The sequence below is a fragment of the Ictalurus furcatus genome, chromosome 6, assembly GCF_023375685.1.
Source record: "Ictalurus furcatus strain D&B chromosome 6, Billie_1.0, whole genome shotgun sequence".
Classification (NCBI taxonomy): Eukaryota; Metazoa; Chordata; class Actinopteri; order Siluriformes; family Ictaluridae; genus Ictalurus; species Ictalurus furcatus.
Window position 1 is genome coordinate 18,658,346 of NC_071260.1, and position 18,879 is coordinate 18,677,224.

The window sequence follows — 18,879 nt, forward strand, 5'->3', positions numbered from 1 at the left end:
ATCCCTGGACTGTTTACTCAACCAGCCATCTTAGTGTATTTGCTACTAGGGGTGTGTTTTCCAGGAAATTGCATGGTGATGGCTAAATAAAATTCTATTTGGAAAAGTAGTAGTGTGAAGGTCTATTAATAGAGCTGCAGGCTGGGAGGTTACCTTTTGGGGTTTCTGTGCGTATGTGTATGTGTGTGTGTGTCTTGATCTTTGAGGACAGCCTCTATTGATTAGGCCTCAAAAATCATGAGGTGGGAGCTTCCTCTTTTTTATTGATTTGTTTTTATTTTTTTTATTGATTGATTGATTTAACTTTATTGTCCACCAATGTGGAAATTCTTCTTTGGCTTCTCGTAAAATAAAAAATAAACACAATTATACATATACACAATACACAAGTTATACACATATACAATATGTCAATATAAAAATTATTCTCAAAAGAAGTTGCTTACCCTTAATTTAATATTCTAATTGCCGCTGGTATAAAGGAATGTTTATTCACATTTCTAAGATATTTTGGGACCTTCTTCCAGTTAGAAATTCTTAAGTTAAGTGGGTGTGTGGAGTTAAATATTATTGTTATTGTTCTTATTATTATTATTATTATTATTATTATTATTATTATTATTGGAGGAGTGTATATCAGAACGAAATGTTAGTTTGCAGCCAAACACAAATGCAGTAGACAAATGCAATGCAATTTGCTTTTCCTAAAGAAAATACACTGCAAGGAATGCAAGGAAAGAAAACACGAAGACCAATAGGGGAAAAAAAGATGGAGAAAGAAGAAGAATGAGAGTGAGAAACTGGAAGAAAATAAAACCAAAAGAAAGTGAAATAAACAGAAAGAGTAAATGAGAGAAAGAAAGAAAGAAGGGAAACAGTGGGAGGAAAAGAAATGAAGACAGGAAAAAAGTAACAGAGGGAGAATGAGAGATGTATGAGACAAGTAGAAGGAAGGAGAAAACAAAAGGAATGAAAGACTCATAGGATAAGAGGAAGGGAAATATATAAAAAGAGAGAAAAGAAAGAGTGAAAGGATGAAAGAGGTGCCACCCTTCACAATGAGAACCTCATAGTAGGCGATTGTAACAGACGTTTGGATTGTAACATGCCTTCAGAGTTGAGGAGACCCCGAGTAGGAATTCCGAGTTGAAGGGGTTGCTTTGCCTTCATTGACATACAGTACAATTCTGAGGAGCGAGTGTGTGTGTATGTGTGTATGTGTAAAGAAGGAGCTTTCCCAGTACCTTCAATCCTTCACATGCACAGGATATCCTCCTCAGAGCTAAATGAGTAGTGGGTAGTAGACTAGCATTTGGCACGTGTACGAGCTTCGTGACTGAACAGCTGAAAGAGCGAGGAAAAAGCAAGAGAAAGAGACAGCGAGAGGCAGAAGGAAGAAGTGGGGAGAAACAAGAAAGGAAAGAAGAATAAGAAGCTGATGAGAGGGATAAAACACACATGTGCAATGTATGACATCCACACATTAATGTTTCCACAGACTCTCATGCACATGGAGATGTTGATGTAAATTAGGCACGTGAGGTCTCTTATAAATATGGTTGGTTATTGCCTGTGTAGGCCGATGTGTTTCCACAGTGCGCAATGCACATGCTGCCAGAACGTGACCCGCTCCACTCTAAAACTGTCTGATGCTGTGGGGAAGCTCACTTAGCCCTGCTGTCTCACACACAGACACATGGGGGAGACCTGAATATCCTATAAAACATCCATTTAAAGATCAATGCACCACAAAGTGATACTAATAGACAGAAGAATTGAAAACCTCAGGATTGTTTCAGTTTACTTTCAGTTACATACCAGAGAATTTGTCATTGTTGATTGGTTTATTTCTTTGCTCCTGTGCTTTGTACAATGTCTCCGACATGCACCGATTTGACACTTTATTGTATTGTTTAGATTCAGGCTTGACATTTTAAAATGACCCATTAGCGCAACTAAGTAGGCATCTGACTGCTAGAGGTGGAAAAAACCATTTGGTTTACTTTACTTAAAGGTAGTGCTCATGGAGCTACATGACACTTACATAAATCCTTAATGACAGCTGACACAAACATACACAGTAGAAATGGCTTATTCCGGTTAGACATAAAGACATCTCCTTCAATATTATTGATATTATCATAAGACTTGCATTCGAATATCATGAACACCATGTTAGAACTGACTTTCAAGCTCAGGTGGAAAGTTAAATAAAGGTCACTGCATTGTCTCCTGAACTAACATTAACATGAATATCTGATTTATAATAGCAGCCGTTTGGCTGACCCTTAAGTAAAGTGTGTTCCTTATTACTGCTTACAAGACTTTTATGACTATTTATGACAATGTCAGGACACTGTAAAGACAGAGGTATATATATATATTTTTTTTTTCCCTTGCCGTAAATCAGAATGAGTTTGTTTTTGATCTTGGACATGGAACAGGATCACCGTTATGCTGCTCTGACATATCAGAGGTACACTTAGCACCGAGTCCGCTGTCATAACATTCTGAATTAAAATATGAGATTCAACCTGGAAAATGTCATAAAACATGCCTGGACACTTATTGGAATAAGCCTTTATAAATATATATGTGTATTTTAGTTTTGAATACCATATACAGTTGAACACTGTCAACATTACCAAAATCCATTTTGCATGAGCCATGTCCGTAAATAGTCAAGTCAAGTCAGGTGGGTTTTTGTTGTCATTCTTCTATATAGCTTGTATTCATTGCAACGGAAAGTCGTTTCTCTAGGACTATGGTGCAACACATAACGGTATGAAAGACTACAAAAAGGCAAATACACAGCAGTGTGAGATGAGTGCAGGACATATACATATATAAATATACAGAATATGGGCTGTGAACTGTAATCTATTGGTAGGGTAGCAGCAATACGTTTCGCATTCTATAAAGTGTCTGATGCAGCTTTGTAAAGTGAGGGTTCAGTGGTATTTTGTTATACTGGGTTAGGTATTTGACAAGCCCAGGTGAGCGTTGGGAGGCAGCAGGATGTTGAGTAATCTTACTGCCTCAGGGAAGAAGCTGTTGAGAAGTCTGCTGGTGGTGGCACGGACACTCCTGTATTTTCTGCCAGATGGCAGGAGGGTGAAGGGTCCATGGGATGGATGAGAGGGCTCGTCCACAATACTGGTGGCCTTGCAGATGCAGTGGTTTTCTACGAGGTGGTGGTAAACCCTGAGAACCAGTTTACAGAAGAAGGACAACAATCCCCACATTGTGTGCCTGGTTGTAGTGCCCTTTTCAGCTTTGTTGTGGTATCACAGCAAAACAACACATTTTTTATTGTATTTTACTGTTAAAAAAAAAAGATACACACACAGGGTATCATATAAAAACGGAGAGAAACTTGTATCGTATTTTATATATATATATATATATATATATATATATATATATATATATATATATATATATATATACACAGTATCTCACAAAAGTGAGTACACCCCTCACATTTTTGTAAATATTTGATTATATCTTTTCATGTGACAACACTGAAGAAATTACACTTTGCTATAATGTAAAGTAGTGAGTGTACAGCTTGTATAACAGTGTAAATTTGCTGTCCCCTCAAAATAACTCAACACATAGCCATTAATGTCTAAATGGCAACAAAAGTGAGTACACCCCTAAGTGAAAATGTCCAAATTGGGTCCAAAGTGTCAATATTTTGTGTGGCCACCATTATTTTCCAGCACTGCCTTAACCCTCTTGGGCATGGAGTTCACCAGAGCTTCACAGGTTGCCACTGGAGTCCTCTTCCACTCCTCCATGACGACATCACGGAGCTGGTGGATGTTAGAGACCTTGTGCTCCTCCACCTTCCGTTTGAGGATGCCCCACAGATGCTCAATAGGGTTTAGGTCTGGAGACATGCTTGGCCAGTCCATCACCTTCAGCTTCTTTAGCAAGGCAGTGGTCATCTTGGAGGTGTGTTTGGGGTCGTTATCATGCTGGAATACTGCCCTGCGGCCCAGTCTCCGAAGGGTTGACTTCAGTATGTCACAGTACATGTTTGCATTCATGGTTCCCTCAATGAACTGTAGCTCCCCAGTGCTGGCAGCACTCATGCAGCCCCAGACCATGACACTCCCGCCACCATGCTTGACTGTAGGCAAGACACACTTGTCTTTGTACTCCTCACCTGGTTGCTGCCACACACGCTTGACACCATCTGAACCAAATAAGTTTATCTTGGTCTCATCAGACTACAGGACATGGTTCCAGTAATCCATGTCCTTTGTCTGCTTGTCTTCAGCAAACTGTTTGCGGGCTTTCTTGTGCATCATCTTTAGAAGAGGCTTCCTTCTAGGACGACAGCCATGCAGGCCAATTTGATGCAGTGTGCGGCGTATGGTCTGAGCACTGACAGGCTGACCCCCCACCCCTTCAACCTCTGCAGCAATGCTGGCAGCACTCGTACGTCTATTTCCCAAAGACAACCTCTGGATATGACGCTGAGCACGTGCACTCAACTTCTTTGGTCGACCATGGCGAGGCCTGTTCTGAGTGGAACCTGTCCTGTTAAACCGCTGTATGGTCTTGGCCACCGTGCTGCAGCTCAGTGTCAGGGTCTTGGCATTCTTCTTATAGCCTATGCCATCTTTATGTAGAGCAACAATTCTTTTTTTCAGATGCTCAGAGAGTTCTTTGCCATGAGGTGCCATGTTGAACTTCCAGTGACCAGTATAAGGGAGTGTGAGAGCGATGACACCAAATTTAACACACCTGCTCCCCATTCACACCGGAGACCTTGTAACACTAACAAGTCACATGACGCCGGGGAGGGAAAATGGCTAATTGGGCCCAATTTGGACATTTTCACTTAGGGGTGTACTCACTTTTGTTGCCAGTGGTTTAGACATTAATGGCTGTGTGCTGAGTTATTTTGAGGGGACAGCAAATTTACACTGTTACACAAGCTGTACACTCACTACTTTACATTGTAGCAAAGTGTCATTTCTTCAGTGTTGTCACATGAAAAGATATAATCAAATATTTACAAAAATGTGAGGGGTGTACTCACTTTTGTGAGATACTGTGTGTATATATATATATATACACACACACACACATTTTTTTTGAAGGTTTATACCAGTCACATTGTTTTCATTTCCTCCCATAGCCCTCCAAACATTAGCCCTCAGTGGAAGGGAACACATACCCTTACTGCAAATCAATGTGACTTTTCTTGTTTTAAATAGGTTGTTAGTCACTGGTCTTGTATAACTCTCACCATCCTCGAGGTTTAAAAGAATGCATAAAGATTTTCCTTCGGTGACTCATACTTGTGAAAGCACTTTACTAAGTGTATTTCTTTTCTGTTCCTGGACAGGCTTTTGGAAAGCCACCTGTCCTCCATCATGTGCCAGCCCACTTCTCGTTTTTGTTAATTCCAAAAGTGGAGACAACCAAGGAGTGAAATTTCTGCGCCGATTTAAACAGCTACTCAACCCTGCTCAGGTCTTTGACCTAATCAATGGTGGACCACATTTAGGGTGAGTCACGCTGAAACCTGTGGCTACAGGCAGTAAAATATGTAATTTTCCAGCTGTCTTGCCGTGTCGAATAATACATTATTTTGGTATTATGCAAGCCATGAAGTTCTGAATATTGCTGTTGTGGTGCTTTTCAGGCTACGCTTATTTCAGAAGTTTGATAACTTCCGAATCCTTGTCTGTGGCGGAGATGGCAGTGTCGGCTGGGTCCTGTCTGAAATTGATAAACTCAGTCTTCACAAACAGGTATGTCTCTGCGCTTAGATACATTATTAATAAGTGAAAAGAGGTGTGATGGGTTCTGTAAAAGAGACCACTGAAGATGTTTACTCTTATTTGCAGTGCCAGCTGGGTGTGTTGCCTCTGGGCACGGGAAACGATCTGGCACGTGTGCTCGGCTGGGGGCCGTCGTGTGATGATGACACACAGCTCCCTCAGATACTGGAGAAACTGGAGCGAGCCAGCACTAAGATGCTGGATAGGTACAAACACCTCACTTCTATAGAGACAGCAAACTTAGAACACTTCCCGAAAAGTCTTAGGCATAGTCCGTGCTCTGTGATGAACATATACACTTTAATTTCATTCTTCTTGTTGAGTTGGCAGCAAATGCAAATTCTGACAATGCCACAGGCATTTGTGGTGGGAGCCAAGGGAGCAAAATTGGCTGTACTCTCCAAGTGGGAGGGATGTGTACTCTCTTTCCAATGTCTATCACAATGACGCTAGCCAATCATGGGCATCTGTGAGCTCACGTATGAGGAGGAGGGCAGATAGTGTTTTTGTCTGAGAGCGTTATGCTGTCCTGTGATGCAGCATGATCAGCAGTTTGAAAAGATGTGGTTGGGTGGCTTCACTTGTCTCGGAGGAAGAAAATGGAAAAACAAAAAAGAAATTTCATTTATAGCAACAAGAATGTTGTGCAAACAGTCATATATGGGGCAGTGGTGGCTTGGAGGTTAAGGCTCTGGGTTACTGATCGGAAGGTCGGGGGTTCAAGACCCAGAACTGCCACGCTGCCACTGTTGGGCCCTTGAGCAAGGCCCTTAAGCCTCTCTGCTCCAGGGGAGCTGTATCATGGCTGAACCTGCGCTCTAACCCCAGCTTCCTAACATGCTGGGATATGTGAAAAAAAGAATTTCACTGTGCTGTAATGTCTATGTGATCGATAAAAACTCATTATCACTATATGTCCTTTCTTATAATATATTCAAGATAGTAATAGTGAAAAAAACCAAAATGTTAAAAATAAGTTTGCAGTTATGAATGTGATAATAATTATAATCATCTAATTTATTAGATTATTCATTAGATTGATCTAATAACATATTTTGACTGTCATACACTGCCTTCTTTAGACCTGATCATGGCATTTTTTTTAATATCACAGATTTCTATTGTAAGTAGCTGAGGTGAAAAATATATATATTTTTTTTTTTCTTTTTTTTTTTTTCCATTATAACCTTTTACAATCAGGTGTATAAAATCATGAAATAGAACATAATAAGAACAGAATGGAAACCAATGCACTGGATTTCCCGGTAAAAGAGTCAAATAGTACATCGCTAAGAAAGCCTTTTAGCAAACCTTGCATAGCTTATTTGCTGTGTTTACCCTGTTGTTCATTAACTGCCTTAACATAAAATAACGTCTTTAGTGTTTAAGGTATTAAAGCTTGGATTACAACAATGTTTCTTTTTGACACACAGTACTTTTGACATAGTTCAGGGTTATGTCCTAACAGATTCTTTATATTGCAAACCCAAATGAAATACTTGCAGTGCAAGTCAGATGAGCAAACAGGACGTTCAGCTGACTCGACATAGCATCTCTGTTATTCATGCATTTTTTGTAGCATGCACCTGCTCTCTCTGCTTTTCACAGGTGGAGTATAATGACGTATGAGATTAAAATACCTCCCAAACACAGTTGTCCAGTCACACCTGAGGACACAGAGGACTGCCAGGTACCTGCACCACAACCCCAACACAAACGAACATCCACAAACAAATCTTATTTACGTTTAAATTGAGCAGCCATTTATTTGGTCATTTACTGTGGATAGTGTTTCTCTACTCTGGAGCTCTGATTTATTATTGCTTTGAAACATGCAAATGTGAAAACCTGTTCAGGCTGATTTCATAACAAGGTCCATGGAGGATTGTCTTTCAAATAAGCATGTCATGTCTGTTTTACGTATTTGCCTTAATGAATATGCAATGTTTGAACCTAAGTGTGCAAAATGCAATACCATTGTCAATGTAAATAAATTCATTTAGTAGCCGCAGTTTGATTTACTGAAACCTCGTAGTTACTTTGGGTACACTGATTGCATGCACAGAATTATATCACCGTAGAAAAGGTACTACATTTGTGTAAAACTTTTTGCTGAAGAGCAAAAGGATTCATGTTTAGTTTATCCAAATATATCACAGTATCTCAAAAATGGTACAATTTCTAGAAATGATCATTTCATATTACCACAGTAATTGGTTTAATATCTATGATTAGCATCACTTTTGCACCTGCGATGCCAACAGCATTTTTAGAGAGCCTACAAAAAGGTTTTCTTTATATTTGCCTTATAAATAGAACACACGCATACTCTATGTCTTTTGATTTCGTATTCACAGTTTGAACACCTTATAGTTGATGCACAGATAGGCAGACTGTACAGTATGGTCCAGCTTACATTTCCAGGCCTTTCTTTTAGATTGGAATGTGCCGTGACCTTTATGAGAAATTAATACATAACAAAAAGCATCATTTATACGTTGCTTCTTCTCCTTAATTTGCATGTGACACTATTAACACAATCACACGGTTACTGAAATTATTCTTTGCAAACCACCCACAACACGCTCACTAAATGTGCTCACAATTTGTTACATAGCACACACACAAATTATTTATTTTGGATGTTAGTAAATCAGACCCTGAGAGTCTTTAGGAACCTACCTGTAATGCTGCTATGTGGCTATAGTTTCAGATATCAGATTATGAGGATTCAGTTGCTGCTCATCTCACAAAGATCCTAAACTCAGATCAGAACTCTGTGGTCATATCCTCAGCAAAGTAAGTCAACCCATCCAGTACTGTCTGTACACATGCACGTCCTCTCTCGGCTGGCAGAACTAGAGGGAAAACAGTAAACTAACTATCCTCTCTTCTCACCATCAGGATCCTGTGTGAAACAGTGAAGGACTTTGTTGCCAAAGTTGGGAAGTCCTATGAAAAGGGCAGTGAGAACACAGAGGAAGCTGAAAGCATGTCAGTGAAAGTAAGTTTGTACTGCACCTTGCTTCTGTATGGGTATTGTGGAAGTATTCTAATCCTGCATTCACAAAGCAGCATTGTCTATGCAGGTTCACGACACAGAGCCATGATTCCTGCCACAGTGTCACGTAACACGATGGCTAACAACTTATAACTCAGTAGTAGGCTATGACACAGTAAATCAATAAATCCAAATCATTGGCTCCAGTAAAATCTTTAAACCGATCCTACAGTTCAGAATTTCTCTACGTTCTGAACTTCCTGTGGTTAGTTCCTATTCAAAATTCAGCAGCGTTTGAATTAAAAAGAAAAACAGAAGTAGAACTTCTAAGTGCATTTTCAATTTTTTCTATGAATCATTCCAATTTTAAAATGCATTTAAAGAAAAGACACATAGTTATACTCTACATATGTGTAAAGGTTACAGTAACCCATATGTTATGTGGCTACCGACATGCCTTGTAAATCCTTTCTTCTAAAAAGGATTGATTTGGTTAAAAAATGAGTTTGATTAGTGATTGTAAAATCCTTGATACATGTACAGTATGTATACCTGTGGCCACATCACAATAATTGAATTCTGTATTAATGCGGCAGGTTTTAAACCAGTAATCATAATCGTTAAGTCATTGTTCTGGCTATAGAATACTCGCATTTTTTCATTTCCTTATGGTGTTTAGCAATCAAAGTTTAATGTTAACATATCGTGGTGGACGAATGCGTTATTGCAAGTGTAAATAATAATGATTTAAATTATTTATTGTACATTGGCGTTTATCATATTGTTTTGTCACCATTTTATAAAAGTAATAACTCAATCAATGGCATGTGTTACAGTGCGTTACTCCCGCTCATGGCTTATTTCTTTATGAATAAAGACATAACAATACTTGAGAGATTTGTCACTTGCTTATGTGAATGCAGCGTTTTAAATTTTTTCATTTTTTTATAAATATTTCCAGAGAATGATTTTATGTTACAGTTCTAGAAACATTTGGTCGCAAAACCATTTTCATGATGTTCATTTTCGTGTAACCGGGAATGCTATGTGATCAATGTTGTCATAAAATTGTTACACAAGCAATAATTAACGCATGTTTTCTGAACTTTACAGGAATGTTAGTTTGAGAATGTTACAGCTTAATCTGCTTCGAAACTGTTGAATACATACTGAAACTTCTCATTCTTTATTAGATTACTAGGGTTTTAGTGAATGGGTTTTTTTTTTGGAACCTGTCATTTCAAGCTTGTGTCAAACCTTATGTAATGGTATGTTTTGAAAATAAGACTGTGGGCCCTTTTTTTATTAAGCTGCATACCGACCCTTGCCTCCTCTCTGTGTAGTGTGCAGTCCTGAATGAGAAGCTGGATTCACTCCTGCAGACCCTGAACACAGAGGCGCAGGCGATGAGTCCTCCTTCTCTCACCACTCCCCCTATTGTAGAAGAGGAGCTGGAGGAAGAGGAGCTGGAGGAGGAGGATCTCAGTGAGGAGTCTCTGACGGAGCTGAAGGAGAAGATGGAGGAGAACATAACGGAGAAGGACTCTCCACACAAGCTTTTCAGGCCACGTGAGCAGCTCATGCTCCGTGCAAACAGCCTGAAGAAAGCAGTCAGACAGATCATCGAGCAGGCTGAGAAAAGTAATAATGACAGGCCAGAGATGATTAGAATGCTCTGATTAGAGATTACTAGTATCAGCATTACCTTTGTAGCAAGCAGTAATGGACGTGTAGTATTTTTTCCTTTTGTGATTTGTACCATTATAGCATAGTGGATCTAACGTCTATGATTTGTACAGTTCATTAGGTGTAAATATTCACATTTACCAAGAACATAGTGAAGAGTCCCATTTCTGCTTCCTAGTGGTGGACGAACAGAATGCTCATACAGACGAACAGGACCTGCAGTCTCCTACAGACACCAAAAAGGACATGGAGGAGGAAAACAAGGACAATGAGAAGGATGAGGACACTAAAGAACTGGAGAGTCTGCCATGTGAGTTCAAACGGCACTCACGGAATACGTCTTTAAAATGTCAACAGCTGATGCGTGTATGATTGCATGTGGGATCAGAACGGGTAGTTAAATACAATGCATTCCATATCATAGTTAGTATTAAAAAGGCTCGCTGTAAAATTGTCTTTGATTTCTGAAAGATTGATGATGATGATGATGATGATGCCCTCTAGTGTTTCCAGCAGGGTATGAACATTATTATAATTAAGTTGTTCCCTTGTGTGATATCAAATTAAAAGCAAAAAATATGTGATGAACAGTAAGAAGAGTTTAATTTGGGTAATTGATTTTTTTTTCTTTCTGCTGTATGCACATAATCCGTTTGGTGTCTTTAATATGTACGGAATATGGTTCATCGTTGGCTCTGTAATGTTTTTTTTTTTTTAATCATTTTTCATTACTTTTTACCCTAAACCTTTGATGGAGGGCTGTGTTCACAGTCTTGAAGCTTATACCTTTAGAGTGTGCATCTCAGAGCAAAATATTTGTTTATATAAGGACCATGTGATTGTGTGCTAGACAGACCTACTTGTCCAGTATAATAATAAAACGCTACTGAAGACATTACATTGTCATTAGCTGCTAGTGGTAAGCTATTGTTAGCTTACAGTCATGGCCAAAAGTTTGCGATCATTCATTATTATATATATTAATTATATATATATATATATATATATATATATATATATATATATATATATATATATATATATATATATATATATATATATCTGCGACGGACTGGCACCCTGTCCAGGGTGTACCCCGCCTTGTGCCCGATGCTTCCTGGGATAGGCTCCAGGTTCTCCCGCAACCCTGAAAAGGAGTAAGCGGTTGAAGATGGATGGATGGATGGATGGATGGATATTTCACAATATATGATCACTTTACATATATTATATGTAAAGTGATCACAAACTTTTGGCCATGACTGTATGTGAACTTAATTTGAATATTTGACCTTTTATGAAAGATAATAATCTGATCAAAATTATTGTGTTATGTAAAAAACAAAACAAAAAAACAAAATCTGAAACATACTGTGATGAAGTGTCCATACAGCTGTTTGTGGGTACCAACTTGATCATTCTACCTTCGCTCTTTCTCAGATGTATTCACTTACAGTCAGTGGTCACTTTATAAGGTACATCTTCCTTGTAGCTATGCTCATTTATAATTTTATTAGGTACACCTTGTATACATAGGTGCAAATTGTAGGTTACCCCATCTCCTTGTAGCTTCCAGACCCCGCACCCCATCAATGCTGTCCTCCATCTTACGTTTCCATCCTAGTGTAGAATATGTACTTTGATATATTTGTCATCTTCTCGTTTATCATGAAATTGCAATCACAGAGAAAAGATTCTTCTGTGATTCTCCTGTGCTGTCTCTTCAGATTTTGTTAACATGCCATCTTTCTTTGGCCCTATAGCAGCAAAGTCACCCTGTTCACCTACCGAGAGGCGTGTGAGTCGCAGCACACAGTCCTGTGGCTCTTTTTCCATTCCTCCCTTCACCACGAGTAAAGAGAACCTGCCTGTCCTCAACACTCGCATCATCTGTCCAGGTATGAGTGCACTGATACTAAATCATGATTCAGCAGGGAGTAAAGTATTTCATTATTTATTAAAAGACTAATACAGTATACTGTCTTGTATAGAAGTATTTACATTTGCTAGTGAAACTTATCTGGCATTCAGGCTTGCGTGCAGGCCTTGCTGCCTCCATAGCTGGAAGCTCAATCATCAGCAAGATGTTACTTGCCAACATTGACCCGTTTGGAGCCACACCATTCATTGACCCTGACACAGATTTATTGTAAGATCCTCTGACACACCTCTTCATTCACACACACACGCGCACACACACACACACACACACACACTCTGTATCAACTTATATTTATACCTTAGAGTAACAAGACGTCATGGACTTCCTGGTGTTTATACACACTCAGGTGAACTTTAAAAAATCAAATATGAACATGTTTCAGTTAGATTTTATTTATTTTTTATATTATTTTATTTATTTTACATATTTTATTTATAATTAGAGTTTATTTATGTATTTATTTTTTATTTTCTTAGAATAAATTACGTTCAAGTAAATGTTATAGATTTCTCTCATATTTTCAAATATGTGAAAGTAAAGTAATTAACCACAAAGACATTTTTTCATAACCTCTTTTTCCATGTTCACAGAGGGTGCCGATAATTATGGAGCCAACTGTAAATGCTTATATACTATTACTTGTATACAGTCATGTGGAAAAAATGAGTACACCCCACGGAAATTGTTGTCTTTTTTTTTTTTTTTTACTTATTTGGACAAGCAAACATTTGATCATCTCTGAAACAGTGCCTATTAATAAAGTTGATATACTTTAACAAAACCACAAGGAAAATTTGCTTTTTCAATCATTTATTCAACAGAAATATCAATAGATGTGATATTCTTCTGTGGAAAAAGTTTGTATACCCTTGGCCTCAGAAACTAGTATTGCCCCCTGTTAGATTTACATGTTTATGGGCCCAGAGGTCGATGGAAATCTAACACCCCCTTAAGGAGAAATAACTTCTTGTAGGTGTTTTGCATAATTGTCCACCAGGCTTGCTGCAATTTTTGACCACTCTTCCATGCAATATTCTTTCAGCTGCAAGATGTTTGAGGGTTTTCTTGCATGTACTGCCTGTTTCAATGGTATTCAAATTGATTAGGCCATTCCATAACCCTCCATTTCTTCTTTTTGAGCCATTCCTTGGTGGATTTGCTAGTGTGTTTAGGATCATTATCCTGTTGAAAGATCCACTTTCAGTTCAAATTCAATTTTCAGACAGATGGCCTCACATTATCTTCACGCCCTCTTTAATATGATGCAGAATTCATAGTTGAATCAATGAATGCAAGCTGTCCAGTCCCTGTGGGAGCAAAGCAACCCCAAACCATAACATTTCCACCACCGTGTTTCACAGTTGGTATGAGGCGCTTCTCCTGAAAAGCTGTCTTTGGTCTGCGCCAAACATGTCTGCTGTTACTGTGGCCAAAAAACTCTTCAAATCTTTGATTCATCTGTCCAGAGCACATTATTCCAAAAGGCCTGGTCTTTGCCTATATGCTCATTGGCAAACTGTAGTCTTGCAAAGGTTTTTTCCTGGCACACCTCCCATGCAGGTCAAATTTGTGCAATCTCTGTCTGATTGTAGAAGCATGCACTTGAGACCAACAGCTGCAAGACTTACTAGCAGATCCTGTGATGAAATTTTGGGGTCCGTGAATAATTCTTTTTGCATCAGATAGTCTGTTCTTGGGCTGAATCTTCTGGGATGGCCAGTCCTGGACAAATTGGCAGTCGATTGAAATCTACGCCATTTGTAGATATTTTTTTTCGTACAGTGGAATGATGTATTTCAAATAATTTGGAGATCTTTTTAAAGCCCCTGTCAGACTCATAGGCATCCACAACTATTTTTTTTCTGAAGGCCTTACAGACCTCTTTAGATCTTGGCATGATGACGCCACATACCTCAAAGGGAACACCAGACACTAGATATGAGATGTTTAAATAAGACAGGTTCCACCTGCACTCCCTAAGCAGGTTCTAATCACTGGCACCAAATCTTCAACACCTGATTCTAATTTTATGGATTTGAAGGTGTGATAAATATAGGATTGTACTTACTTTTTCCATGTGACTGATCTGTTTATTTGTTCACTGAAATTGTGAAAATTACTGCAAAATGTTAAGTGATATTGATAGTCATTTGATAGCGTATAATTTTTATTAATAGGCACTGCTTTAAAGAGGATAAAATGTTTACTTGTCCAAATATGTCAATAAACCCAACAATTTCTATGGGGTGTACTTATTTTTTCACATGACTGTACTTATATAATATTCATATTTATGCTTATATATAATACTTGTAGAGAGGGGTATATGGAGAAGTGTGTCATGAACAATTACTTTGGGATTGGCTTGGACGCCAAGATCTCACTGGAGTTTAACAACAAACGTGAAGAACATCCTGAGAAATGCCGGTCAGAACTTCTTCTCTTCTCTGGCTATATCATATTAGTTATTAGATGATATGAATGTTTTTTGACCATCCCAGTGTTCCCATGTGGTAGGAGTCGCACCAAAAATATGATGTGGTACGGAGTCTTAGGCACTAAGGAGCTACTGCAAAGAACCTACAAGAACTTGGAGCAAAAAGTGCAGTTAGAGGTAAGACAAGAAAGTTCATACAATATTAATTAAATTACATTTTAATGCACCACATGTCAACGTTAACTAATGACTCTAATGGTTGTACTTTACTTTATAAACTTCATTTATGTCCCCCTCAGTGCACTGGTTTGGTTCTATATATAGATGTGAATCAGTAGGAAACAAACACTCACGTCCATCCATGGCTTGCTGCTCATTTCCTCTCTAAAAAAAAAGTCAGAGCACTTTATTTTTGTTTGATGGCTTTTGCAGTGTGATGGACAGTACATCCCGCTCCCCAGTCTCCAGGGAATTGCTGTGCTGAACATCCCCAGCTATGCAGGAGGAACCAACTTCTGGGGTGGGACCAAAGAAGATGATGTAAGTGTCCCTAATAATCCTTGATCTCTCTTCTTCCTGTATCTGGCTTTAGTTAAATCTTGACATTTGATTCTTCACTATGGCTCTTCCCTATGATTTTAGTCAACCTAATGTGAGGCTGTCATCCAAGCTAGCCCCGAACAGCTTACATCATTAAGAGGAGCGCTCTTTCTATGATCCGTTTAGTGTCATGTCTGTCTCTGTACCTGCACCCAGTCCAATGTGCAATCAAGTAACTACAATACCTATGACTCCCAAACAGCTACATGTCAGCATCTATTATGCGAGACTTTGCAAAGGTTTATGTAAAGTGTTAGAAGGTGTACTGAATGTGGCCATTTACATTCTCTGTGGTCAGATACAAGCTGACCATGTCCATATGCTTATAAGCAGTTCTTCAGGAAATTCAAGATGTAGGCAAGACATGATTTGTGAGCTTAAATCTAAACAAACATTATTCGATTCTTTCGATTCGATATAGCTTGCACAACATTACAGATGGAATGAATAAAAAGAATGATAGTACTCTGCTTTTTTCTGCTTTTCCATACAGATATTCTGTGCTCCATCATTTGATGATAAAATCTTGGAGGTAGTGGCTGTGTTTGGGAGTATGCAAATGGCAGTGTCCAGAGTGATAAAGCTCCAGCACCACCGTATTGCACAGGTGAACGTTACGTTATATAAAATGTAGCATACATATTTGTATTAATCCACCAGATTGTACTGAAATACTCATATGCTGTCAAACTCCTATCATCTTATCATAGTGCCGCACGGTGAAGATTACCATCTTGGGAGATGAAGGAATGCCTATTCAAGTGGATGGAGAAGCCTGGATCCAGCCTCCTGGAGTGATTAAGATCCAGCACAAGAATAGAGCCCAGATGCTGACCAGAGATAGGGTGAGTGTTAGTGTGCAGGTGCAAACTGGACACAACCCAAGTTCCAAGTGCAGCTGCTTGAAGTTGAACTTTCTGGGCATGTTGTTCCCTACAGGCATTTGAGAACACGCTAAAGTCTTGGGAGGACAAGTTGAAGTATGACAAGCCTCCACTGAGGCCACACCTGTACTCTCAGCACTCTGTTGATCTTGCCACTGAGGAAGAAGCCGCACTTGTCCAGATGTGTGCACGTGCAGCAGAGGAGCTAATCACCAGGATCTGTGAGGCAGCCAAGACAAATGGGCTCCTAGAACAAGAACTTGCTCATGCTGTAAATGCTGCATCTCACGCCATCAACAAAACTCACCCCAAGTTCCCTGAGGTGAGGTAGCCATCTCACATAATACACCGCTATTGAATTGTAATAAACCGTTGTTCATAATACATCCTATGCACATATGCTTTGCCTAAAATTTTGTTGTAATGTAATCTACTGTATGTGTATGTTTCCTTTAGAGTCTGACCAGGAACACAGCCATTGAGGTGACCAGCACAGTGAAGGCCCTGCACAATGAGACTGAGTCACTTCTAGTGGGACGAGTGTCATTGGTAAGGCAATTTTGAAAGTTCAGTGTTTGCATTTTAGTTTTGCTTGCTCGTTGTGGTCTATGACTGTGATTTTGGATCCTGTTTCATGTTGTGGGATTGTGTCTGTACAGCAACTGGACCCTCCTGATGAGGAGTTATTGTCCAGTGCTTTGCAGTGTGTTGAGGTGGAGTTGGGCAAGCTGACTGAAATCCCGTGGCTTTACCACATTCTCCAGCCCAACGATGAGGAGGTGAGCCCAGCTTATTACTGTATATTTACAGCAAACTCTAGGCACATGATATGTAATAGTGTGCGACAGTTAAGATTCTGTTATACACAGCCATCCAGCATACTTGTTACCAACATGCCCATTACCAGTATGCACATCAGCAGCATTCCCATCACCAACATGCCCACTGCCGTCATACCTAACACTAACATGTCTCTCACCAATATGCCCAACACACCCATCAGCAACATGCACATCCCAACATGCCCACTGCTAACATACACAACGCCAGTATATCCATCACCACTATGCTCAACACACCTATAGCAAACATCTTCAGCACCAACACTCCCATCACAAATATGTCCCGCTTGTCCATCACCAATGTGCACATCACATTAAACCTGCTCATCACCAATATGTCCAACATACCAAACATGCCTGTCAACAATATGCCCAACATGCTCATTACCAACATCAACAAACACAAATATCACCAAAATGGCCATTACTGAAATGCCAGTCACCAACACACACATCACGTACTTGTCCATCGCCAGTATGCGCAACATGCAAATAACATCGTCAAAACCAAAATGCCCATCACCAACATGCACATAATCATATTAGACACATTCATCATTAACATGCCTGGCATGTCTGTTACCAGCATGCCCAACATTTCAGTCATCAACATGCCCAACATTCTAACACCAACATTCCCAGCACCAGCATGCTCCACACCAACATCTTCATCACCAACATACCCAACATTCCCATCATCAACATGCTCAGCATGCCTGAGAGCAAAACATGTTATTTGAATTGTATGTTTGTGATAGGACCACTCCCTGGAGTATGGCAAGAGAAACAGCCGAAGTGGCATGTTCCGTATTGTGCCAAAGTTCAAGAAAGAGAAAGCACTGAAGAAGTCCAGCCCACAGTCAGGTAAGGTTGTGTGGCAGTTCTGACATTAAACACACAAAGATTTTTCATAGATGGACATTGGAAGATTGCATTTATGGAACATGGTGTTGCCAGATTATGGTTTGCAGTTGAGAGGAATACCATAGTGACTTGTAATACCAAAACTGAACTGAGAGGTGCCCCTATTTCTCACTAATGCCACAGTGCAGAGTGAAATAATCATGTGTCTGACCTCTTAGATCCATCACAGCAGCGCTATGAGGCATGTTTGATGCCATAGATCTTCATGTAGCATCTGTCCCCCCCCCCACTCCCCCCACTCCAAGAGTTCTCTGTTCTGTGACGTACTCAATACAACCCAACCATCCATGAGCATCCTGCACTTCCTTTGTACATGATGTTGTCCTGTGAGTCAGATACAGTCTCATGTGTCCACACGTGAACAGCAGGCACAAACCACTATGACTAAACTCATGGAAGGGAAACCTATTTCAAGTGGATTCAGGTTGAAACCACTGGACTCGAGAAATGTATAAATTGCAACTTGTTAACTAAGCAGGACTTTCACTTCTCAATAATTGAAAATATTTAAAACAGTTCTATCAGGGGTGTCCAATCTTACCCGGAAAGGGCCGGTGTGGGTGCAAGTTTTCATTCCAACCAAGCAGAAGCCACACCTGAGTCTATTGAAAGCCAAGATCAACTGATTAAACAGGTGGAATCGGGTGCATCTCCTGCTTGGTTGAATAAGAGCCTGCAACCACACTGGCCCTTTGCGGATAAGATTGGACACCCCTGAGTTATATGTTTTCTAGGAAACTATAACTATTACAAATCAGT

At 39.5% G+C, this 18,879-nt stretch overlaps 1 protein-coding gene across 8 annotated transcripts in view; it reads left to right on the forward strand.

The window, feature by feature from the left end:
• The window catches only part of dgkh (diacylglycerol kinase, eta), a 65,763-nt gene that overhangs the window by 40,114 nt on the left and 6,770 nt on the right, over positions 1-18,879 (forward strand). For all 8 annotated transcript variants that reach the window (XR_008386127.1, XM_053626888.1, XM_053626890.1 and 5 more), the window contains 19 exons: positions 5,366-5,528; positions 5,666-5,774; positions 5,871-6,010; positions 7,413-7,494; positions 8,512-8,603; positions 8,709-8,808; positions 10,149-10,446; positions 10,670-10,801; positions 12,255-12,389; positions 12,523-12,640; positions 14,750-14,860; positions 14,951-15,047; positions 15,303-15,410; positions 15,964-16,077; positions 16,181-16,315; positions 16,410-16,676; positions 16,811-16,903; positions 17,014-17,133; positions 17,955-18,060. Coding sequence is in view for 7 of the 8 variants with exons in the window: in XM_053626888.1 (XP_053482863.1) it covers positions 5,366-5,528; positions 5,666-5,774; positions 5,871-6,010; positions 7,413-7,494; positions 8,512-8,603; positions 8,709-8,808; positions 10,149-10,446; positions 10,670-10,801; positions 12,255-12,389; positions 12,523-12,640; positions 14,750-14,860; positions 14,951-15,047; positions 15,303-15,410; positions 15,964-16,077; positions 16,181-16,315; positions 16,410-16,676; positions 16,811-16,903; positions 17,014-17,133; positions 17,955-18,060 (2,520 nt within the window). In the remaining variant the exon portion in view is untranslated. The remainder of the gene's footprint in view (positions 1-5,365; positions 5,529-5,665; positions 5,775-5,870; positions 6,011-7,412; positions 7,495-8,511; positions 8,604-8,708; positions 8,809-10,148; positions 10,447-10,669; positions 10,802-12,254; positions 12,390-12,522; positions 12,641-14,749; positions 14,861-14,950; positions 15,048-15,302; positions 15,411-15,963; positions 16,078-16,180; positions 16,316-16,409; positions 16,677-16,810; positions 16,904-17,013; positions 17,134-17,954; positions 18,061-18,879) is intronic.